Here is a 26,211-nt window from a genome sequence, read left to right on the forward strand (position 1 = left end):
TTAAAATGAGATTAGCTTAGAATTTTATTTCCATCCTTGTCTGATTCGTGTATGAAAGCCTCATGAATAAACTATATATATTTCCATATTTTTCCATGTTCTATAGTTATATTTCATAGTGAAATTTACCTGTAAAAGACTTAGGCTTATGCTTTTTATAGTAAGATATTTTAAAATTCATTTTTATGTTAGTCTATCATTATTGGTCTGAGTTATTTTTTCTACTTGTTTTTGTTTCAATTTGGTAATTTATATTTTTCCTAGAATAATATTCATTTCATCTATATTTTCAAATTTATTAGTGCAAAGTTTTACCTAGTAGACTCATATATCTATATTTCTATTTACATATCTCCTTTCTCATTACTAATTTTATTTGTGGTTTCTCTCTCTTACTTGATTAGATTTCATTAATGTTTGTCAACATATTAGTCTTTTCAAATGAAATGAGTTTGGTTTTAATGATCACTTTTAATTTTTTGTTAGATGTTTGTTTTCTTATATCACTTTTGATTTAATGAATGTTAATTATTTGCATTGTATCTGTTTTTTATTGTTTATTTTCAGTATCTCCAATTGAATGTTTATTTTCAGTCTTTTAAAAAACATATACATTTAGAATAAAACATTTTCTTTGGAGTACTCTAATAAAAGGCTGTTCTACAGATTTTAATATGCAGGGTTCTGTTCATTTATAAGTAGATTATAATTTTAGTTATGTTTTTCTCTTCATCCTAGAATCTATCTTAGGAAATAGATCCCAAGTGGACATTCTCTTTGGATGACTTTTTTTAAAATTTAAGATTTCATATCTTTTAGTCAGTGGATATAGCCTGCATGATTTTTGCTTTCTGGAATTTGTTAAGATTTCCCTTGTGGCCTAATCTGAGGTTAATGTTTATGAACGTTTTAAGAATGATGAAAAGAATGTCTGTTCTCTGTTAACAAGAACAAAACTCTAAATACATTTGTTTGATTATTCTTACTATTTGTTTTACTCTATTCCTCTAAGATTTAATTTATTTTTTTCTTTTGGCTTCTTGATGTATTTGGGAGTTAAGTATATTAAAGAGGTCCATAGTCATTGTGGATTTTTTTTCTCTTGTGTTTCTGTTAGTCTTTGCTTTATAAGTTTTGAAGCCATATTGTTAAGCACACATAGGTTCATGCCTGTTCTATTTTCTAAGTAGATTTTTATCAAAGTAAAATATCTTTCAATGACTTTTATTTTGAATCACTTTGTGTTGGACATTAATATTTCTACACCTGTCTTTATTAGAATTTGCCTCTCTCAATGCTTTGCATGTATCAGCACTGAGTTAACTGATGGTACTGCTTTAGCAAATAACAACACTCAGTAACACAATTGCATTATTCTTTCTTTTGGGCTTCTTTTAATTTATTTGGGCTTTTAAATCTGTTTAAAAATCTGGACTCTTGACACTTTAGTGTTTCTGGTCATTCTTCGGCCAAGAGCACACCAAGAACTGAGGGCGGGCCAGGCACGGTGGCTCACGCCTATAATCCTAGTACTCTGGGAGGCCAAGGTGGGAGGATAGCTTGTGCTCAGGAGTTCAAGACCAGCCTGAGCAAGAGTGAGACCCCATTTCTACTAAAAATAGAAAAATTAGTTGGGTGTGGTGACGCATGCCTGTAGGCCTAGCTACTGGGGAGCTGAGGCAGGAGGATCGCTTGAGCCCAGGAGTTGGAGATTGCTGTGAGCTAGGCTGATGTCATGGCACTCTAGCTCTGGCAACAGAGTGAAATTTTGTCTCAAAAGAAAAAAAGAAAAATGACCTAATAAAGTAAATTGATGATGGCCCTGCCATCATCACTCACATTTTTCTTGTGTTCCTGCGTCCTACTTTGTCAATTAGGAATGATTGTATCTCAATCTCCTCTTATCTTTAAGGAATTGACTTTGGTGCTTTTTATTTCCATACAAAGAGCAAGAAAGCATTTCCACTGGCTTCTTTTGCACTGGCTGGATGGAACTCACCAGGATGTTCCCCTAATTTTGTTGTTAACTTGTCCTCGGGTATTACAGTGGGTACTTACCTTCCCAGAATAAGACCTTTCCTCTCTGTATACATTTAGATTGTTTCATGCCTCTTTGAAGAGTGGAGTGAATGTACTAGGGCTAATGATGTGATTTGAGTTCTTCGGAAAGAAGAACTTAAGTATTTGAAGTACCACACGCATAGGGAAGTAAAGGGCTGAAGCCCTAATCTTGAACATGAAAGAATAGAAATGCCTTGTCATGGTATACGCTATAGATGTGTCCATGTAACTTTTCTCATTTAATTAGAAAAAATATGAAAACAGTTTCTAAAAATAGCTTCTGGATAATACTCTGATAACCTTCTGGTGCTCTGGGAATATACTTCACTGATTAGTCAACATCTGCTCATACTGTATCTCACATATTGCTTCATTTGAGGCTGTTGGAATTAAGAAACTATACAACATTTCTGACTAAAGTAAAATAAGATAAAATACAATGTAAAGGAAAACCCTTAGCTTGACTCATTAAAGTAAAGCAAATGTGCTGACAGAAGTCTGAGAAATCAGAAAATGGGAGGAAAGTGGGTAACAAAATTGAGGAAGACTTCCCATGGTGCAGTAAAATGGCACCTGAAGGTGAGGCCGTAACTATATCAGTCCATGTTTTTGGCTCTAAAAGCCTCAGGAGATCACAGAAATAGCAATAAATTTTGAAGACTAAAAGAAAAAGTATGTACCAAGTATGTTTTATATAATAATATTTCCGAAATGTGTTTTATAAAAATCTACTCTGAGGAGACAGCTTCATAAAAAAAGTTAATGCATATTAGCATATTAAAGACTGGTAAATTCTGAGGTGAAGACAGTCATTTAACTTGGAATTATTACATTTTTCAAAGTTTTAAAGCTGTAAAAACTTTTGTTTTATGAATCACCTATTACTATTTAGCAGTTTAGAAAAGCCAACTTACTATATTAGGTGATTTTTATGGACATCTCATTCATATAATTTATAATACAACATATGCTCTATTATAGAAATATGATAGTATATAAAGCTTTATTTTTAAGTCATTGAGTAAGAATACAAGCTATACATAAATAAGACTAATGTCTCTGATATGTATATCACATAACTAGCCTGTTTATAGGTCATATATACCTCAAAAGACATATGTCTTGGCAAAAATAAATTGCCTCTTTCCTGGAGTAAAAGCTAATTTAAAATATTTATTCTTGTGGAGGTTAAGTTTCCCTGCAAAACCTTTGGTTTAGAATTCTAAGAATGGTTGGAGAAGTTGAGTTTAAACATTCTCTTCATGAAATTTATGCACTAACACTAATTAAAAAATAATAAACAGGGTGAAATGTAGTAACTGGTTCTGAATTTCAAAATCCTTTGAGAAAAAAATGTAAATAGTATTCTTGTTTAAATTAATTAATACAATTCTATTTATCCACCTACCTATCAAGCTAGCTACTATAAAAAAGTAAATTTCTGAGAATTGTTTTCTAAAACTGATCATTCATATACAGCACAACCAAAAAATTGTCCAGATTTCAGCAGAGATTATAACAGCATTCTCTTTGTGGCATTCAATATCAATTTACTAATTTGTCTTTGATGGATAGTTTCAAGGTTGCATATGAATTCAAACTTCAATAGGTTTTCCCCATATTTACTTTAAGTTGGACAGAATTTGTTACAGCTTCACAAGTAACATTGGAAATAACATATTTAAGCTGCCTGCTGACTATCAACTGTATACTAAATACTACATTGTCACTACCAATAGCTACTATCTACTGAGCATTTTCAGGAATGTTGGAAATTAAAGAGACCTCACAGGTTATTATAACTCACCTCTGCATTTACCTCACCTCTGCATTTAAAGAAACAGGAACTGAGTTGTAAAGAAATTAAGGTAATTTATTCAGGGTAAGAGATCCTGGCTTTTAATTCACTGTTACTTCGATTGCATCAGCTGGTTTTGAATGTCCTCTGATTCTATGGAGCCTTACAAGCCTCTTTTGATTTTTAGAAGATAATTTTCTGGGTTCATATATCTCGCCTCAACCTTAATTTTAAATGAACATATGCTCATTCATATTACTTCAGAGTAGATGACGCTGAAGGGCAGAGTGTGACAAAGTAGAGAAAATGATTTCCTTTTTCAAGATCAAACATATTTTGTATAATAATATATGCATATATATGTATCTATGTTTATATGTGTCTATATATGTAATTATGAGTATAAATAACACAATTGGGGGAAGCATAGAACAGTTATATTTTAAAATCTACACCTTTTCTTCCATATATCAAGCATCTACCCTATGTTCTGCTTTGAAGTTTTCACTAATTTGTGTTCAGGGAATGTAAATTTGCTTAAGAGTCAGTCAAAATAAAAAGTAATTTGACAAGCAAATTTTTTTCTGGAAAAGTTATAAAAATACGCACATACAGGTACACACAAACACACATATACACACAAACACACACAGATGGACTCAAAAGTAAAACATCTATATAAATGTGTGTGTATGTTTGTATACAAACATATACACACACAAATAATCTGTTTTATTTGTGTGATGTTGCCTCTATCAACACAGAAAATTGTGAAACTATTTCTATCATTTGTCTACATGCAAAACACTGTATATTTCTTACATTCCTTTTTTGGAAAAAGTGTTTATTTATGTCTTAAATGGTGTTCATAGATGTCTTTGGGGACAGTGTCTCTGGTTGGTTTGTGGTTGGTTTATATTTTCATTTTTATCTATTGTCCACTGCTTACTTTGTAAACCTCATAATTCAAATGTGTAGATCATTCAGAATTTAAGGTTAATTAGTAGCATGGCTCTTCCATCTTAGAAAACACTATTGAGACAGTATTCTAAACATTTGAGGGGAATAATCTTAAAGCCATATCATAGTTTTTTTTTAATGTTTTTCAAAAGCAACTGACTTCACAAAAACCAACTATAACATGATTTAGACAACTGAGAAACAGGCAAGTGTATTTTAAAATGCTAAAATAAAACACATTTATACAAGTACAAAGCAAAACAATGCGGATAAAAATGTTAAACTTTATGAAAAAAATCATTTGCAATTCACATCAAAATAATTTAACATTCTCTATTATTTTAATAGTACAAGCTGCAACAACAGAAAAGAACAAATACACGCACACAATTTTAAAACCAAATCAGTTATAAGTGCTGAAAAAAGTAAGTACAAGCACTTGTAGCCCACACAAATCTTTTAGGATTGGCACCATCTTTCTAAAACATCTATATTCTATATAGATTTCTAATTACAACACCACCAGCAGCTGCCATTGATTTCTAGAAATACATACAATATACATAGTATATTTGTTCACATTGGGAAGATCAGTGAAATTCAGCCAACTATTTTATACATGCCTCATTCTTCAATAGACAGTAGAGAATCTCCCAGGCCTCAGACCCTCTTCGAAATGAATTCTGATTTATCTTTATGCTTTCACTGATCTGTATTTTTTTCACAGTATAAAATTGTAAATGGTAACTGTAGAGATTCTGACAGCTTGAGGGTTATTAATAAGCTGTTGCTAAATGTGAACTCAGATAATACCTTTGAAGTCTCCAAAACATGTACATTTTGCTGAGAGACTAGCATAGGACATTTTTTTTTTTCCCTTAAAAACAGTGTTTAATTTCTGGTTTGGAAGTCACAGAACTGTAGCAGAACCATTATACAATTCATTTACAGTCAGAAATAGCTCCTAGTCTTCCTGATCACTTGCTGGTAGCAGCAGTGGTTTGGGAAAGACAGTTACTTTCAAGGATAGCACATTTGTTGGGGATTTGCTTTTTTTCCTTGCTTAAGTCAACTCTCTTATGATTTTTCTTTTCATATTCTCTTTCCGTTCCCCACCCTTAGCTCAGAAAGACGGTTCTTCTATGTTCTTCTCAAGCTGCCCCACTCCTCTCCCAAGATAAAAGGATGAGAGGACTGCTTAGATTAGTCAGTATAACTTGATCGAACCAGGTCGTCTTCCTTCCATCCCGGGACCAATCTCTCCTGCAGGGTCACTTTGCTGAACCTTAGCATTTCCCCTTCCTTTTAGTCATGCTGGTCCCGACTGATTATCACTGGGCACCAGGAACAAGGAAATTCAATGAGAATAGGTACCCAAATGAATTGTGAAGTTCGTATCCTAGCCCTAGAATGAGTATTCAGTTCTCTTTGTATTGTAGAGTTATTACTTGGAACCTGGTATTAGAATTGGCAAAGAGACAGTTAGCATCATTCCAAAATAAAAGATCTCAAGAATGTATTACTAATAATCTTATGTCCAATATACAATGTATTCAATGAAATGGCAAAAGTTATAGAAATACAGAGAAAAATATATCTTGTTTTCCTCTAATTGGATAAGTTATATTTATTATCACAGTTGATTATGATATGTGGAATTATCAGATGACAATTTACTTGCATTAAATTTTAATTTCTAATGAAGTTTCTCATAAGGTAGTATACTTTTTAAAGAGATACGTTACTAAAAAATTAGAAAATGAATTTGATCATGGAGAAAGTTTTAAAAAATGTTCTTCTGTTGGTCAATAGAGTGAAACTTACTGTATTTGAGAATAAAATGAAAATCAATCTAAGGATTTTATGAAACAAATTTCAAGATGTAGAGAAAAGAGCATATTTAGAAAGGTTTCAATACTTAAGAAATGACTATAATCCCTCAGTGAATGCCACCCTTTTGATGAGGATCCAGGGGGTATTAATACTTCAAAATATTTACATTTGTTTTTCAGGTAGAGGCAGACATTTGCTTTTTTTTTTTTTTTTTTTTGAGACAGAGTCTCACTCTTTTGCCCAGGCTAGAGTGAGTGTCGTGGCGTCAGCCTAGCTCACAGCAACTTCAAACTCCTGGGCTCAAGCGATCCTCCTGCCTCAGCCTGCCGAGTAGCTGGGACTACAGGCATGCGCCACCATGCCCGGCTAATTTTTTCTATATACTTTTAGTTGTCCAATTAATTTCTTTCTAATTTTAGTAGAGACGGGGGTCTCACTCTTGCTCAGGCTGGTTTCGAACTCCTGAGCTCAAACAATCCACCCGCCTCGGCCTCCCAAAGAGCTAGGATTACAGGCGTGAGCCACCGCGCCCGGCCGACATTTGCTTTTAATGATACCATGAAGCTTAGCTAGATTTCACTTCTGTTTCAAAAGTCTCATTGTAATATTTGGTATCTGAATACTCTCATGATGTTATTTTCAAATCTGGCATGGGAGATTTGATTTCTTTTAAATTGATATTTTAGTAAATCGATGTTTGCTTTTAATGTTTTATATTGGAAGATTTGACTTGATATTTCAAATAAGAGCAGATATCAGAATAGGAAAGTCAACAAGCAATATATTTATTATAACTTTTAAAGGTGGAGAATGATAAATTATGTCAATGGATTGACTCCATTTCTCAACTTTTTTTAAAAAGTAGATGTGAAATAAAAAAATACTTACCAAAATAAGAATATTGAGCTTAAAGGAAAAAAGTTTTATTTATTTTTCTCTCTGCCAAAAATATACTTCTGCTTTACAGCAAATCTTTTTCATAAGGCTATCTTTAGTACAAGGCTGGGTCAACTGAACTTTAAATTTATAGGACATTTCCTCCTTTTATTACTATCCTTATTTAAAAATCAAAACCATGTGGTACGTGAGGGTAGCTGCAGTGGGAGGAAGAAAGATGCCGGTGGACTCACGTCTTGAACTGTGAAGTCTACCTATATGAGCCTATCAAAGCAGATGTGTTTCTATTATAACTCTAAATCTCTTTTCTGCAGTTTTTAAAAAGTGACAATATGAAGTGCACAAAATCATAATAATAATTTAAAAAACAAAATATTAATAATTGCTTTGCTCTTTTTGGAATGGCTAAGAAAGATTGTGTGGTTGATATTCATTAAGGTTCCTCTGTTTTAGTATTCTGTATTGCTTTGAAAAATCTACATTAGTCATAGTTCATAGCTGCCCTGTTTAAGCAGCCAAGAATAGTTAAAATCACTGCTCATTGGCGTAGCTAAATCTCTGCTAAGCTGACTTGACACAGTTTAAAATTGCCAGTGTATTAAGATAGTGTTAATTCTTTCAGCAGTCCCGCCAATTGTGACAATGCCTTCATTGGGTCTATGGACCACTCTTCCAGTGGTGGGACTCAAAAAGAACAGAGGAGCTCTTTGTATATAAGATTCTCAAAAGAAAGGAATGAAGAAACCCAAATGCATATTTTATATTTTAGCTGGCAATGCTAACGGAACAGCATTCTTAAGGAGGAGTGGTTGTGTTTCATGAACGAGATAGCCAAGCTGGAGCTCAAGAATTATTATTATAAAGAGAATTTCCAGCTACACAATGCACCCCAGCGAGGGAATTACAAAACAGTATTCCAGAAAATATTTTTTTGCTACTCCAGTATTGATTGGCAACATGGTGAAATAGTCAAGAAATCTTCCACTGGTTTTCTTGGTTAATGGAGGTGAATCTGAAATGACTAGGTGGAATCCGAGATGCAGGCTTTTGGAAGAGTATTTCACAACCAAATTGGAGAGGAAAGTCTCTGGTAGACGCCCTACGTACATTAGCGCAGCACTCACTATCCAGTTGCGTGTTATGCACGGGATGCACTCACAACAATGCCTCTGTAAATACTGAGCCCAAGTTACTGCTTTTCAAGGTCTTTAAAGAAAAAAAAGAAAGAAAGAAAAAAGGAAGAGAAAGGTTGACGTTTTGGTCCCAGATTTTGAGTTTGTTAGAAAATGTACATTCATGTTTGGTGAATCGAAGACTCTTCTGGGAAAAGAATTAAAGTAAACAAATAAAACTTTTTACAGTTGCTTATTAACTACGCTTTTCACCCTCCATTATGCTGTTTCACACTCACTGCTTCCTTGGAGTAAAGCACTTGGTACGTTAAGTGTTTTAACAGACTCCTTGTCTGCCCTCAAAAATAAAAGCAGTGTTTCTTAAAAGCCCATGTTTTCTAAGGCCACTAGAAGAAAATCTGCCAAAAGATTTGTAGTTGGTGTCTTCGTCGGTTGTTGTGAAATAGCACTATTAATCTCATGTTTCCATTACGGGGTGTACTGGGCATCTTCCACCTCGGTTCTTAAGCAGGTGACTGTGCTTGTCACCGTGTCTGTGAACACCGGAGGTCTCGGCTCAGCACGCTGAAGCCCCGTGGCTTCCAGTGGCATTCACAACGACGAGGAGCTCTGAGTGTAATCTCTTATGATGAGAGTGTCATATTTGGGAGACGATGGGATGCAGAGCGCCGACTCGGACACTGGCGAGTTGGGGGTTGTGCTCCCCGAGTCCACTGAGTCTCTGAAGGGGGACGGCGGGGTGAGAGCCACCAGCTCCTCCAGGTCTTGCTTGCCGGCCGCAGCCTCAGGCCCGGCCGCGGGTGCCTCCCCTGCAGCGCCCCCAGCCGACGGGAGCCCAGCCACGGGCTGCGCGCCGCCCGTGACCTCGATGGCCGGCAAGGGCTGGATTTCGGCGAACGTCGTCATGGTCGTGGGCAGCTGAATCTCCTTGGGGATCAGGTAGGAAGAGCAGAGCGGGGCGCCCACGCCGGGGCCGGGAGCCGCGGTGGACAGCATCATGGAGTTGAGCTCGCTGATGTTGGCCGTGAAGCGGGTCACCACGCTGCTGATCTGCTCCAGGAGGGAGCCCTGCGAGGAGCTGCTGCGCGCCGCGGGCTCCGAGTGCAGCGACGGCGCGTCGTCGTCCGTGCGGCTGGCCGAGCCGGCGCGGCGGCTCAGCGTGCTGATGGGCGACGGCGAGCGCGGCCGCGCGGGCGGCAAGTGCTCCTCGGTCTCGGCTACGTCGTACAGCGCCTGCGGGCCGGCGTCGGGGGGCTCGGGCCCGCCCGGGCCGCCGCCCGTGCAGCTCGCCCCGCTCGCGCCGCCCGCGCCGCCCGCGCCGCTCGTGGCCCCCGCGCCCGCGCCCGGGCCTCGGCTCTCGGCGCTCTTGGGGAAGGGCTTGATGACGGCCGTTTGGTTGGGGTTCTCTTTCCTGTTGATGTGGATGGACAGCCGCTGCCACAGGTGCTGCCCCCGGCTGCTCTTCTCGTTCTGGGCCCACGTGACGGATTTTCCGTTAGAGCTGAGGAGAAAAGGGAGAGGAGAGGTGACTGAGCGAGTTCCCCAGGGGGCTTCGATGAGGCTTCGCCCATGGGTGGGTGTTTATGGGACCTAGCGTGGGAAGGACTTTTCTTTCGGGAAGTAATGCTTCAAAAGGACATCATGGAAAGAGATCTTGAAAGTGGCTTTTGTTGGTTGTTTTGTTTTGAATCAAAAGTCGCTTACTTTTATCTGGCCTTCGGTTTATCATGACCACGAAAATGTGTCAAAGGGGCTATTAGTAAGGATGAAGGAGTATTTATCAGGATTCTGCAGGAGTTCTGAGCCCACTCGTGATTGCGACAGCTGTTTATGCTGCAAACATAGATGCAAGGGCTAGCAGTGCTGTGACTGTGCAGAAGTGCCTGGTACAAGGAGGGCAAGGGCTTCCTAGAGCTAGAGGCCTCTGAACGGAAACGTTACAAATAGGACCTAAACTCACCAACAGTGATTAGAGGGGAGGGAAGACAGAGTCAGGGGTTACCAGAAAGTAGACAGTAGCTCCAGTTCAGCTTTTATTCTGTAGGTCGGTTATATAACTAGAGATGTCTGTCTGAATTCCTGATTTTGAACATGATTTTACTTAGACTGCCTTATCTGCTGGAAAATACAAATTCAATGAATACGTACACACATTTCTAATTCATTAGAACTTTTTTACTTCACAGAAATTCACCTCACAAATTTGAGTCCTAATACTTGAGTAACAATCCGACGAGAGAAGACTGGTAGTATATTGCCTTTGGCACCAAGCATAGTGATCTCCAATTAGTGTCTTGATGAAGGCTGTGGGACTGACATGACTTGTTTAAGGCCCTTCTCCTTCTTTCCTCTTCTTGGTTCCACCCAGGAGTCTGAATGGCCCATCCAGCTGCTCTGATGAAGATGGAATTGGTGCCTCAGACTCACAGTCTGACTGTACCCTCCTTACTACTACAAACTGACACAATAACCTCTGAAACCACAGACCCTGGTCAGAGGATGTGGCTTGACCTTCAGGGAAGTGATATGGAGAGAATCTGGTGTGATTCTCCATCCAAAAAAGTCTAAGATCTCTGTGACTAGGGGGTGTGTTATGTAAATTTCAGACAGCTCTAGTCTAAGGGCTGTGACCAAGAGATAGCCTTGGTCAGTCTGAGAACAAAAGAAGGTGAAGAACCCAATTTTATCATACTAGCTAGTGGTCATTAAACTTAACTGTACATAAGACTCACTTAAGTCATTTGTCAGAAGTACCAGATGTGACCTCAGGAGATTGCCATTGTCTGGATTCCAAGGATCTATACTTTTTATAAGTGCTCTGTCCCATTGCACCCATAGTGGTTCTGAAGTACTTTGTTTCTCAGAGTGTTTCACAACCTGAGAAACTGACAGAAAGCTGTTCATTTTTGGGGATTTCCATTGTTCCCTTGGCCTCCTTGCTGGAGGGGTGACCTGCCTTTGCTGAACAGGAGCTTGAACCCTGTTTGGAGCCCACGTACCTTGAGGCTGCCTGACTGCACCTGTCAGATCCACTCTGTCTGAGATGACCATTCCATTAATAACAGATCACTGTTTCTGCAGCCCCTTGAACAACATGTTTTTTGCCTCTTTCCCATACTGCTTCCCATTTCTTTATCTGTTCCTTTGTGATTGTCCTTTCTCTGCTCCTGCCTGTGAAATCTCATTCCATTTAATCTACCCAATATATTGCAAGCTGGTGTCCTTCCGAATTCTGTAATATGAACTATCCTTCACTCCAATCTCCACCCTTCTTCCTGGAGAGAATGAATGAATCATTTCCAGGTTTAGAGGTTGTTGTGCATCCGTATTAGCAGAAAAGGACACTACCAAATGGTTGATTTTCCTTTCTAGTAGAGTTTCAGGATTTGTTTTTCCATTTTGCATTAGCCTGGCCAGCTACCTTTAAAGTTTTCAATATATTACATTTCTTTTTTCCCCAAGTGTTCACTAACTTCTGGAACAGGGCATAGAAAAAATGGGCCAGATTATTTATGGGATTTGATTGGGGGGATGGGTGCCAACTACTCCCTTTCTCTTCTACCAGCAGGATAAAAAAAAGGCATTTTGAGAAGGGCAATCAGTCTTTCTGGTCACTGGGGCCTCTTTTAATACAAAGCATGGTCTAGAAATCAGAAGAATAACTGGATTTATTCTACCAAGCTTTACCCAGGGATGCTCTTGCTCCGAGCACAGAGAGGTTTTGCAAACATCTGCTGTTAAAAGTCATCCTCTCTTGAATTCCTTTAGTCCAATATGATGGAACATAACTCTGGATGTTAACAGTGACAGTCCTTGGAATCACATGTAGCCTTGCTCCAAAACATGAAAGCATATTGCCAAAGCTTTGGGTAAATGTGTGGGAAGGAAACCACCCTAACCAACCAGTTCTACACAAAGTAGTGACATCTTTCCTGGCCATGCCTTTGCTGATTAGTGCCTGTGGCCATGAGGGAGAGAGAGCACCAGCTCATCAAATAACAATGGAAGCAGACACAGGTGACACCAGAGAGATGGAGTCCAAATCTTTGTACTTCATTTCATTCTTTGGAACATGAAAGATTATTTTCCACAAAGTAAATGAGAACTCAAGAAAAAAAGCCCTACTCACAACATTAGTATATTTGTTAGTAGAATGTAGGTTCCATGAAGATAGGGATTTTATCTGTCTTGTTCAGTGACAGCAGGGTCTTAATAAGCATTTGATAGGCAGATAGGATTCTTTAGCTAATGGTCACTGTGTGATGTCATGGAAAGTGCAACGGACAAGGGATCCTAAAACCTAGGTTTTTATTCTGGATTGGCTACCCTTGATGCTTGAAAAAGAATAACCTCTTTAAGCCTCAGGAAGAAACAGAAAGTGTTTCATTTGGTCGAGGTTGTTTGAGGATTAAATGAGACAATGCAGGTAAAAAGGGCTGGTAAGGAGAAGTTGTTTAAGGATGGTCGTTTTTGTATTCCACATGAATATGGTTTCAGAAAATCAAAACAGTATACTCAGTGCCATTTTGAGCTCTGTTTTAGGAACAGAGAATTCAGCACAAAGTAAAATATGTGGTAAAGCCGTTAAACCCTTCAGATTGTTTCTCCTTTACCCAATAAATTGTCTCCTTGGGTGATCATTTCTACTCCACTAAATTCCAAATTGTTCTTCTTCCTGAAATGCTCTTTCATTGTGCTCCATCCTCTCTTCCTTTTTGCTTGAGCATATCCTATTTATTTACTTATTTTTTTGGATTTTACCTTAATTGTCTTGTCTTGAAGGAAGCTTTCCTGACCCCATACTAGACTAGATTTCTATAGTCCCATTTAGAAATTTAAGGACTCTTTGCTATATGTCTGTCTCACCTGCTGATGGGACATCATGCAGGCACAGACAGAGGAGTTTGCTGTTTCCTTTCATTAATATGTCCATAGTACCTAATTGTCTAGACCATAGTATGCACTCAGTCATATTCTTGGGCCAATAATGGTGTAGATAAATGCATTTCCTACTTGAAAATCCATACTGAATTGTTTTTTCTGTTACAATTGTTTTAGAAATAATTCAATATTAATAAAACTATTTGTTTTGTGTTATGGATCTATTTGTTATATAACTCTCTTTAATCAACAGTACTCAGTGTATATAGATAGAAGATATTTTATTAACTAAACATAGAAATACAGATCTTGATATCTACTATGTAAATCACAAAGGAATTATATTTCTGTAACTCATATATATCTATTTTAGTGAAATTGGTGATGAAAGCTTATTGAGGCAGTAAGGGTAGTGGAAAGAAGAAAGGACTCATATTGTAAGTCCAAGATCTGCCCCTGAGTGATGGTGGGAAAATTACTGAACACCTTTGAGCCTATTTCCCTATTGAGAAAAAAAAACGGAAGAAATAAACCTCCCCTGTGCACCTTACATGATTTCTGGGAGGAACCCAAAGGATAATACACATGAGGATACTTTATAAAGCATATCACTTCTGCAGATGCAAGGAGTTATTCACTACCATCAAATCTGTCATTCAGCTGAGGCAAGTTGCTGTGTTTATTATTTTGGCTGAACATTTTTTTTTCAGTATCAGGATTATATATTTGTTCTTGGGGTCTGAGGTAGGAAAAATAAAAGAGAACTTTATCTTATCTGTCTATAGCACTTCACCTTCCCTTACTGAATATTTTGGGCATTAGAAAAGAAGGAAGAGGAAAAAGGAATGGAGGAGAGAGGGACGGAACAAAATGATTTGCTACATCTGGGGATGGTGCTAAAAGAAACTTCTTGCTCTTTTCCAGGCACTATTAACCCTTTTGCAAAATATTGTACTGTGTAATCGAATGTCCTCTCTGTTATGACAATTTATGCTTTATTTCTGAAAAACAAAAAGCAATATTTCAATAATGTTATTTAACGGTTAGGTTTATATGTTTGGTTAATTTTTATTTACGTTTTGGGTCTGCCAAATGATACTCTCTACCTTTATTCTCAGAAGCTTATTCTTCCTTTTTGTGTCAGACACTTTATTCTTTTCAAGCAGGCTTTGAATGTTCAGCTCAATGACCTTTCCCAATTTCTCTATTCATCTGCTCAAACCTGCAGAAATCAGAGTATTCTGCAAAGGCATACCATCATTAAGACGCAAATATTAATGAAGAGAAAGAGTTTGACTATCAGAAAAGTCTAAGGAATTTATAATTTTTGTGTTCATATTAAATAGCTATTGAACGATCTGTGTAGTTTTTTCCTTAGAACTTGTTTTATTAATGACATATAAGCAATTAAAGTAATTCTTTTTATTTCATTGAATTAAAAAAATCCATAAATCTTATTTTCTCTTTTGTTACGTGGTTTATTATACCTTCCTAACTTGAAGAGTTTCAGGGCATCAGAGTAATCAAATATATCCTCTAAAAATTAGCAAATGCTTTTCATGAAAAAAATTATCTCCATTACTGAACCTTTTCTGTTTGTGAATTTTGGGTTAAAGGTCAGCCAGGAGGGAGGTTTATTGTGATTGCGAGCTTTCTAATTCAAAAAGTATTTTTTAAAATAAAAAACTTGAAATGTCATTAACAAATGACATTAGCAGCTAACACCTATGTAATGACATCAGAAAATATTAGGTCAATAAAACAATCTCATAAATTATAATAAAAATATTATAAGTAGAAAATTTGCAGTTACAGTTCCATTTTCTGTTAATTTCTTAAATTTTTTGTCAATATATTTCACTTCCCATAATTTGCTTTAAATTACAAAGTATGGTAATATAGTTTTTAAAAAGATACTGAAGGGGGGAGGGGGGAAAGGACAACATACGTAACCTAAACATCTGTACCCCCATAATATGCTGAAATAAAAAAAAAATAAAAGAAAAAAAATAAAAAACAAACAAACAAAAAAAGATACTGAGGAATTTGATATTGTTTATATTCAGACTTTTCAAAAAGATAGAAGAATTTTTCTGAGCTTTGCCTAAAACCTGACATCTTGATTTTGAAAATTACACTGAGAAACACACTGTAATATATCAAAAAACGGCAGAAGCATCTATATAAATTTCCCCAGTTACAGCATAAATGGATGTAAATAGCTATCTTGCTGACAAAAACAATTTAAATAGCCATGATGATGTATGCATTAGAGATGTATGCATAGAGAAAAACACTTGAGTAAATGGAAATGAAGTGAAACACAAAATTACCTAATACAGACATAATAATCAAAGCAATACCACCTTATATTTGCATAGCACTTTATAAAAAACCTTTAGGAACACTGATTGGCAGAGGCAGGCAGGATCAGCATTTTTATCACCCTTTTCAAAGATGAAAAAACCAAGGCTCAGTGAGATTAGATGATTTGCCCAAGGTTTCACTGTTAGCAGATGGCAAAGTGGGACTAATATCATCTCGTGATTTCTATTTCCAATTTCTATGACATTACACTGTTCATATTTTCTTTTTGAAGTTAGCTCTCTTTATTCCATGGAAGAAAAGCCTTGGATGGTATCTGGAGATGTTATGTATTTTAGTAGACAAGTTAGTCATTTGATTTATATTCTCTCTCACTCACCCTATGTTTCTGGACTTCTTAATTATGCACTTTACAGTCTCAAGAAAGCATCCTACATCTCTTATTGGTCATTAGCTCAAATAGCACAAATTGATTAAGCACCAACATTTGTCAGGAATAATGATTGGATGCCTTAATGAAGGCACTTGAAGCCTACAACTATATAAATTAATAGTATATGGCAGTTCTCAGCCTTTCTTTTTTATGCTGTGAATGCCATAAAAAATTGTCCTATGGATAACACATTTAGTTTCTACCCTGATAGTTCTAATTCTCATATTTCTCTGTGACTTATTTTGGAATACTAGTAAATGAGAATGGTATAATTGCAGGGATAATCTTACATCTGCACTATTTTGAACACTTTGGTATTTCAACTAATATTCCTAACAAATGATTTTGATTCATCATTGCTTTTTTATATAGTAGCTGAGAGTTATTGATATACGAGATGTCCTTCAAAGAGGGCAAAATTGAATTCAAGAGAAAAGATACATACAGAAGAAGGCTAATAATATGAATTATTCACAGTATTTCAGTAAAAGGGGTGTTTTTCCTTTCCTCAGGACCTTGAAATGAGGAAACAGATGGGCAGGTGGAAGGGTTACTAAGGACAAAGAAAGTGAGGGATGGTAGCAGAGCATGGAAACAAGTAGTCAAGTTCATTGGACTTGTATAGGGTCCAATCACAAGGAATTCACAGCTTCACAAGAGGAAGAAACCTCCCCAGCCAGAATGGTCGGGGAAAGCTGCTTGCCTACAGGAGATAGAGTGCATTGAATAGTAGTGACAGAAGTTCAGAAACCCACAAGGAATGTTTAGGAGATAACTAGTAGTCCAGTTTGACTGTGTGGGGATGGAGTAGCTGTTAATGCATCAGAAAGAAGATAGGATGTGGACTTTTGTGTCTGCTATAAAAATTTTTCCTGGCCACTGCTGACTTATAAAGATCTTCTTTCTTTTCCTTTGTTTTGCTATCTTAATAACTTATTAATAATTAACTTTGGGCTTTTTTTGTCAGTGTCTAGAACAGAGAGATGGTCTAATATATTAGACCACAGAGGCAGGCTAATTATTAGATATATATGTAATCTACATGCTTGATCAGTAAATGAATGAATAAACCAATAAAGAAATACTCATAGCTTCTTTTCTGTGTTATTCTTCAACTATATTCTGTATTGTTATTTAATATTCTATGTATTTGATCTTCCTTTTCTAGTTCAAAAGAAACAATCTAAATGCAGGCACCATGCCGTAATCTTCTTCAAACTCTCACCCCAGCTTCATCCATTGACTTTATTATTTCTAGTCTGGCTCCAGTCCTGGTCCTACTGCAGGAAAATATTAAGGCCTAATTGATATTCATTAAGTTAATTAGCCCTTCTGGCATTGACGAACGGAGAAGGTTGACATAAGCAAATAGTGTCCAATGTAGATTTAAGACATTGTTTTAATATAACAGCACAGGGATACAGTGTTAAGATATTAACGAGTGTGACACAAATGAGGATGGAAAGGAATGTACTATAGTAACACGAAAACTACTGGGAAAGAAAGACTCTGACCATTGGATTTTTCTTGTCAGCATTAGAGGAATTGAGAGAAAAAGTTGCTCACTGGGGAAAGAAGTTTCAAGGAAGGATTTGCAAACAAAGTGGGGCTTAATGAGGTCTATAAAGCTTGAGGATGTTAAAATAACATGGATAAACAAAACCCAATTAATAGGAGTATTGCATATATGGCAAAGAAACTAATTCCACATGCCTAATCCCATGAAACCCTTCCCACAGTCCTGTGAGGTGGATTTTCACCTTTCTCTTAAGTAGCAGTGGCTACATGCTTCTAATGGTAATTCCCCCAGAGAATATCTCTTCTCAGGCATTTAATCCCTAATAAAATCCTTGTGGGAGGAGAACCACTCAGCCCTAATTTAGCTAGTCTTTGGTTTAACAGCAACAGGGGGCCTTTTAAAGAAGCTACATGTCCATTCAGGTTGGGTTATTAAAGTGCCTAAGGGTACTAGTACAGCTGCTACTTCCCAAGAGTCCTCATAAAGAGAAAATGTCTTAATGAAGTAGGATATGACACAGGTGTGCAAGCACCGGCATTTTTGTTGAGTCATCCCAGAACTTTCTTTCTTAATTTAAGCTATTTCTTTGGATCCATAATTCAGTTACCTGGAATCAAACCTCATAACAAAACTCCTCCTGGGATTATGGGGATTAAAGGCTGGGAAGTATAGGGTGAGAGAAGGGGGGAAAGAGATTGGTTAACGAATGCAAAATTACAGCAAAGAGGAGAAATGAGTTCTGATGCTCCGCAGCATTGCGGAGTAGCTATGGTGAACTATACTGTAGAGTGGCAATGGTTAACTGTACCTTTTCAAGAAGCTGGAATAGAGGATTTTAAATGTTCAAAACACGTAAATGATAAATGTTTGATGCAATGGATATGCTAATCACCCTGGTTTGATCATTATATATTGTATACTTGTAATGCACTCTGTATCCCATAAGTATGTACAATTATTATATGTCAACTAAAAATAAAAGAAACAAAATTAAAAAAACAAAAAAACCTAAAATGCTTCTCATCCTGACATTGAAGTTCTAGGTTTTGGGTGAGGTGCCCCAAATAAGATTGGAAAGAATTTTGGATTTATGTATTTTTTTTTTCCAAAAAAGGAAATGATTTTTTTTCTCACAATTACTGTAAGGCTCAGAATACAATTTAGTAAATAGAGAACAAAAGAAGACATAGCTGTTTTGTGTGTGTTGGCTGGTGCAGCCAGGAAGATTTTGTGGAAGAATTCGCCTTGACTTAAATCCTGAATAAAACATGGGGTTAGGATGGGCAGCAAAGAAGAGAGTCCTGGAATGATAATAGCTCCCATTTGAATAGAATTTTTCAGCTCACAAGATGTTTTCACCTATGTTATCATATTTGACCTTCACAACAGCTGTCTGACATAGCACTTATTAAATGATATTTTTAAATTACTTATTTACAAATCTGTTTCCACACTAAACTTCGAGCACTCCAAAGGCAGAGACTACATGTATCCCTCATGCTTAGTATGGTGCCTGATGCAGAGAAGGTGGGCTGTGAGTGTTAGTGAAATGAAGTGAATTATAACATCTCGAATGTTTGGTACAGATAGGCATTATTAACTTGTATTGTAGATGTGAAAACTGACCCTTATGGAGCTAAGTTGCCCAAGTGAAAATAAAGGGCAGAACATTGTCCCAAATCAGACCCTAAATCCAGAGTCATTCCAACCGTGCAATATTGTCACTGTGCTAAGTGCCAAGATGCACATAGGAACCAAGGGGCTAACAAGATACCCTTGTAGAGCATCTAGGGAAACAGCAGTGTCCCGATTTTTGTCTATAAAATAACCTGATAATAAATTGCAGAGTTCTGTATCAGCAGTGAAGATGAATCCAGAGGGACTATAGGATAAGAGATGCCCCAGGATTTTTAGGATGGTTGCTGGAAAAATGATTTCTCTTCAGGCAAAAAGCTCCTTTCAGTCTTAAAGTACTTAAATCTGATTTATGAAAGATACATTAGCTTTGAGGCTTGAATCCTGGTTTGAAATCTACCACCAATATGGTTATTGTCTATTGAAAGCTCTTGGTTTAAGAAGGAAAAATTCCCTTCTTAAATTCCCTATTTTTTGTTATTGGATAGAATGGGCACATGCCACAGATATAAGGCACTAATATCAGTCAGTTCCCTTCGGAATGCTTGGGATGGTCAGCACTGTATTCTTGCTCTATGAAGACAAATTTTTAAATCTACCCTGGACACCACTATTTTATTTATCATAGTCTTCTTGGCTCCTCACAGACAACATAGTGTGCTTCGAAGGCATATGAAGTATAATGGCAAAAAAGTGGTGTAGATAGTTTATTTCATGTATCTTTGAACTTCCACTATGAAGCACAGTGTCTTATGCATAAGTGATAAATACACATTTTTTAAAAATAAAAAGTCTTTGTGTTGAAGAGTCACATCAAAATAACTCATGAAACATGGAATTAGATGAAATGATTGATTTAAATTCTCAGAGCACTCAGCTTTGCTGAATAACATTTGCCTACATCTCAATATTACCCATTTAATGGGAATATGCCAATAAGATTAGGTGGAAACTATTGCAAGATTTTATCTATATCTTCAGGTGAGACTAAAAGTAGAAAGTATCCCTCAAAATTCACTTCCCCTTCTAGAGCACATGAGTTTGGACTGCAGGCTTTTTGGCTTGGCATTTGTTACATCAGAAACTATTTTGATTTTTTTCTTCCTTTTTACAGGAAATTCTAAGCTATCCAATCTATTGTCTCAGTAAGATATATGCAAATATATATTTGTATATAACTACTGAATTATCTATAAAAACTATATGTATGTATATATATGTATACATATATATGTGTGTGTATATATCTATATTTATAAAATATGTATTTCGCAGGGACAGCAGCCTCACAGAAGGCTTTGACCAGCTCCTCCTTTCTCCAATAAATATGATGTCAGACAAGAAGATTAAGCAGAAACTGAGGTGAGAAGGTCATCAAATCCAAGCATTCTTGTTACACTTGTATATTATGTTTTGTACAGGCTAAAAAAATACTACCTAATTTAATAATATATAAATAGAATATGCTCACAGTAATTAGTGATTCTTTTGGAAAAATAAGCCAAGAGAATTAGGAATCTGGTTTATATTTGTACTCAATAAAGCTAGTAATTTTTGTTCCCATCACCAAACTTTAGCTTATCTTTTAAGTTTTTGCTGGTCTCGTAAAAGATTTCCCTGGGAAATTGATTATAATAAGATTTCAAGGATTATCTTAATCTACTCAGAATATATTATTTTGAACTCATGTTTATTTGGTCAATATATTTTTTATAAAATTATAATAATTAGCAAATGGTATAGAAAGTAAGAATGACAACAGATGGTTCATGCATAAATGGTTCCAGGGTCAAACAAGTTAAATTAATATCTGTGAAATTTCTCAATCCTTTATTATGTAAACAGTCACTGAGACTCTCTAAGAAGGGCATATGTGCATAGGTGTTGACTACATTATTGTCAGTTGTACCTGCAACCCTGCTTACCTCCCCACCATCCAAATTTAGGTCTTATGATCTCGATCACAGACTTAACACCTTAATCTATCTAGCCTATTGCTTTTCCTTGTTCTATCAGAGGAGTTTTATTTCTTTATTAAGATCATTAGTTCCTTTAAGGTAGAGATTATTTTATACTTCCCCTAACACCCCATATTCCCTAAAACAGTACTACCTATATACAGAAAGGTTCTCTGTGCACTTTTATTGATTGGCTGATTGAATCAGTAGACCCAGAGCACCACTGGGTACTGAGGATGTAACAGTGAACACAATATTTTTTTTGTTTGTTTTTTTGCCTCAAAAACCTCAAGTTTAGTGTGAGGATACAGGCAACCAGATAATATATAATATCAGACGTAAAGACAATATACTTTAGAATTTAAGTTGGGCAGAGTTAAGATAGACTATACAATTTTTAGAAAGTCTTCAAGGAAGAATTGACATTGCAGTTGGGTTTTGAAACCTGAGTAGGTGTTCGCCAGGTGGAATGGAGTGGGAGTTTGAGGAGATGGAAGTAGAAAGGAAGGGCAATCCAGGTAGGAGAACAGCATATGTTAAGACGTGCTATTGTGAAAAAAAGTCAGTGTGTTTGGAGAATTGTAGGATATTTGGGATGTCTGGGGAAGAAAACATATGTGCTGAAACACAAAGAATAAGGGTCAAAGTGTTAGGTTAGGGTTAGTTTGTGAAAGGCCTTATATTCTGAATGCATGAGTTGGGATTTTATCCTAGGTGGCAGATAACATAGTGATTAGATTGTGAATTTTGGATCATACTGAGTTGGGCTCCTATCTGGGCTTTACCATTTACTTTTTTCAAAGATTAAATAAGAGATCACACAGATGAAGCATTTGAAACAGTATCTGGTGTATCTAGATACTCAATAAATGTTGGTAACCATGGAGAATATGAATTTTAAAGCAATTTATATCATTGAACTTATTTTTTTTTTTGCTACTATTAGTTTTCATTTTGCTCACTTTTCCAGGATTGATTTTTGAAAAAACAACCATGGTGGCAGGGTAGAGAAAGACAAGACAAACAAGAACTTTCTAAGCTGAGTAGCCTTGGGTAATAATACTACTCACCGAAATGTATTGACTGCCTGCTGTGTGTTATGCAGTCTGCTAAGAGCTAGGTTTGCATAATCTCATTTAATTTTCACAGCATCATAATAAGAGAAGTGCTATATTATAATCCTTATTTTACAGAAAATGGAGATAAAATAGTTAAAATGACACTTAAAGGTCACACCCTGGCTAATTCCTGAACCAGATTTTGAGATCTCTTTGATACCAGATTTTTCATGAAATTGCCCTACTAAGTAAGTTATTTAATAATCTTGAGCCTCATTTTACTCATCTGTACCATGGAAAGGAAAAATACCTTCCTTATACGTTCTTGGGAGAACTTAATGCATAACACGTGAAGGGACTAGTATAGTGTCTGATACATATTAATATTAATTATAGTAATGATAGAAATTATTATTATCTTTTTTTAGAACATCTTTAAATATAAATTAGAGTATTCATTTGGAAATGACTTTGGGGAGGAATGAAGTGAAAACTCTTGCAGAAGTTCTAATCTATTGCTAAGCAACTAGCTGGCCTCTACTGTACTGGAAAGGCAGAATCTTTCTCTTCTATGGACTTTGAATTTTATATAACTGTAATCTTAGCCCTTTATGAAGACTCAATTCAGACTTGTAATTTTCTATTATTCTTAATTCTATTTGTACTGGTATAAACTGTAGTGTATGATATGAAACAGGGAATTAGTCTGAGGCATAAACTGTCCTGTGGTAGAGCGGTTCCATATTGCATTGCAGTTATCTGTTTTTTCTGACTGTTCCCCAATAGATTTCAGATTTTCAAGAGTATTAGTTATATTTTGGTCTTCCATTTGTCTCCAGAGTCTTTTAAGTGCTCAGCTCATAGTAGGTGTTTAATAAATGAGCTATACATGAAGGAAGAAATAATGGAACAAATGAAAGGCAAAACAGTCCTAACACAGACATTATATTTTGGGGAACATTTATTTTCACTAAAATTATTAATAGATACTGCATATACTAGATAAAAATCAGTTATTCAACTGATTGGAGGTTAACACTTCACATAACTGATACCATGAAATAGCAACAATAAAAATTCTCTTTTTGTTCATGATAAAAATACTCCCATATCACTCTCCTGTCTTCTAACAAGGAGGAGGGATATAGACCTATTTCATGTGACTAATGGAGCCCTTTCTAAAAGAGAGACAGGGAGGCTCAAAATTTCTGTGCCTCTCCTACTGGGGTACAACATGAGCACATCATAACGTAGACTCCAAGTGCTCCAATGGCATGTTCCTGCTGAAACAGGAAATAACAACATTCATGATCGAGGTTTCAGTCATTCCTGAGGGTGGACCATCTTGGTATGAACTCACACGGTAACAGGGTTTAGAGAATTTCCGATTCTTAGAGCACTTCCCTGTTTAGGACTCTCTTTCACTTCTCCTGCAATCAGGAGGATTCTGTTCTGAAACACACTTAGACTGTCCATGGGAAAATATGGAAAGATGACCCGTTATACTATATTCAGACAGAAAGGGAAGAAAAACCTGTTCACATAAAGGGAAAACAGCAACATACTATTTCAGGAAGCTAGTGAGTTTTGGGTACATATTAATATAATGTTCTCTTTCCTTTCCCAATGTGGGGGTAGAGGGAGGAGGGCAGAAGTGAGGGAGCATCTGTCTAAGGCCCCACAGATCAGAAAATAGTGCTCTGCTCTGCTACAATGACAAGCATTTTAGAACTCCTTCTCTCCCCACAAGGCAACTTGGCTCTGGGATAATCACCCCAGATATGAATTCATAGAGTCCTGCCCATTCTATAGTTCCACATAGAAAACATAGGCAAATGAGATGCAGAGCAACACTCTTGATTTTCTGTGGTTGCTTGAGCTCCCCTTAGCTCTCCCTGGGACTGGTGGTTCAGTAAAGGCCACAGAACCAGTCCAGATGTTTGCAGAGTAAATGTGATGCTTGACTATGACTCAGAGAAGCAATGAGGGGAAGAGTAGGGGGTTTTAAGAAAGAAGGCCTTATCAGTTGATACTAAAAGTAGCTATAAAAGTCTCATATACATAGTTATCCTTTTCCCAACCCTTTCATTCAATTCCAGAGTAATAAATTGTGATTAACCACTCCAACCCCTTACTTAGAAACTGTTTCCATCACAGTTGTCTCCTCTCTGATAACTTTCTCTTAAAGTTCATTTTGAATTCATTTCTCCTAGATAAATGTCATTAGGTGTATGTGTGTGAGTGGGTATATTTATGTAAACAAATATGAAGTTGGAAAGAAAGATACAAAGGCTTTGTAAATTTGGCCTGTCTTTTTGTATGTCTCCAGGCCTTTTTTCCTCTCTAAGGGACTAAGGGAAAGCTTTCTTAGAAGAAGAATTATTTTCTCTCTTTCTCTCTCTGTCTCTGTCTCTGTCTCTGTCTCTCTCTCTCAGTTTTTATTTAGTGCTAAAAGAATGAGAAGGAAGAGAAATTAGGAAGGGAAGATCATTTGTTCCCAGTTAACCCTGCTTTTCTGTGGGGCTGAGGTGGTTACCCCAACAGAACTGTCTTTCCTATAGCATACACTGCTCCCCTCTGCCCCACCAGAACATATCAATGTAGTCTTGCCATTATGTTGGCTATATCCAAACAAGTGAGGAAACAAAAGCTAAATAATATCTTGCTGTTGTAAAGAAACTTGGACAGTTCCTGGAGTAGATATATTGAGTGGCTACTTCTATAGATCTCGACCTGACCCAAGGAAGCCTGGTCTGTTTGATCTGGTGTCCCCTTACGCTCTAATCTCCACCCTCTCTGCCCCTTTGCCCCATCGTTCTCAATCAAGACAGCCTTGAGAAAATCTAATTTCTGTGTTAATCAGATCTGAAAGTTCTAAGCATTGACTAAACACTCCTAAGAACATTGTATAATTGTATAATAGGTATAATTGAGACCTAATGGTTGCCAAAACCAGCTCCATGTCATCTCCCGGATGAATGGATTATTCCAAAATACCAGTTTATGGACTGGATAAATTGGAATTACCTAGAAAACTTGTTACATGACAGGTTCCTATTTATGTTGTCCAAGATTTTGCCTAAGTATGTTTGACAGTCAACCAAGTTTGTTAGATTTATGAACTCCAGAGTTCTAGACATCCAACCAGAAGTCTCTCTGGACAGAGCCCTCAAGCTCTCATATGATACAGTCTTTTCTATATTTTCCAGCTTACTCAGGTGCTGTTTGTCTAGTTTTCAAGGAAAGGAGTTATGCCACTTTGTTATATTTAAGTGGAAAGAAAACAGGAGTCCCAGGGGCAGGCTGTTGGATTTACTACCACAAAATGATCCTTTGAGGCTCATCTTGCAGACACAATGAGATCCACATAGAGCTGTATAAAGGGATTGTGGGCATAAGGCCATCAGATACACCAGTGTACACACATATGTACACACACTCTCATTGCCTTGTCTCTGGGAGCCATGGACGAAGTTGGCCAAGCTCTTGGCCAGGGCTGCTGTCACTGACGGTTCAGGCTGTATGCTGCACAGTTCCAGGCACCATTTTGACAGACCACAAGGTGAATGGCCTCCTAGCAGTTGTGCAGTGTGGATGTCCTTAGAAATAATTAGTCATTATTTTGAAAACAGGAAGGAGCCCACCACTGAGGAAGCAAATGCAATGTTTGGGGTTGAAATTTCAACAGGATTCAACAGGATTATCTTCCTGCTCTGCAGC

At 36.9% G+C, this 26,211-nt stretch overlaps 1 protein-coding gene and 1 pseudogene across 2 annotated transcripts in view; both read right to left on the reverse strand.

Moving 5' to 3' along the window:
• The window catches only part of LOC105808214, an 18,689-nt pseudogene extending 9,416 nt beyond the window's left edge, over positions 1–9,273 (reverse strand). The window contains exon 1 of the transcript XR_001137373.1: positions 9,155–9,273. The product of XR_001137373.1 is annotated as an elongation factor 1-delta pseudogene (transcript). The remainder of the gene's footprint in view (positions 1–9,154) is intronic.
• The window catches only part of GRM5 (glutamate receptor, metabotropic 5), a 590,374-nt gene continuing 573,436 nt past the window's right edge, over positions 9,274–26,211 (reverse strand). Inside the window, exon 10 of the mRNA XM_012641786.1 lies at positions 9,274–10,183. Coding sequence (XP_012497240.1) covers positions 9,274–10,183 — 910 coding nt within the window. The remainder of the gene's footprint in view (positions 10,184–26,211) is intronic.

This window comes from Propithecus coquereli, unplaced genomic scaffold (genome assembly GCF_000956105.1).
Source record: "Propithecus coquereli isolate 6110/MARCELLA unplaced genomic scaffold, Pcoq_1.0 Scaffold170, whole genome shotgun sequence".
NCBI classification, from domain to species: Eukaryota; Metazoa; Chordata; class Mammalia; order Primates; family Indriidae; genus Propithecus; species Propithecus coquereli.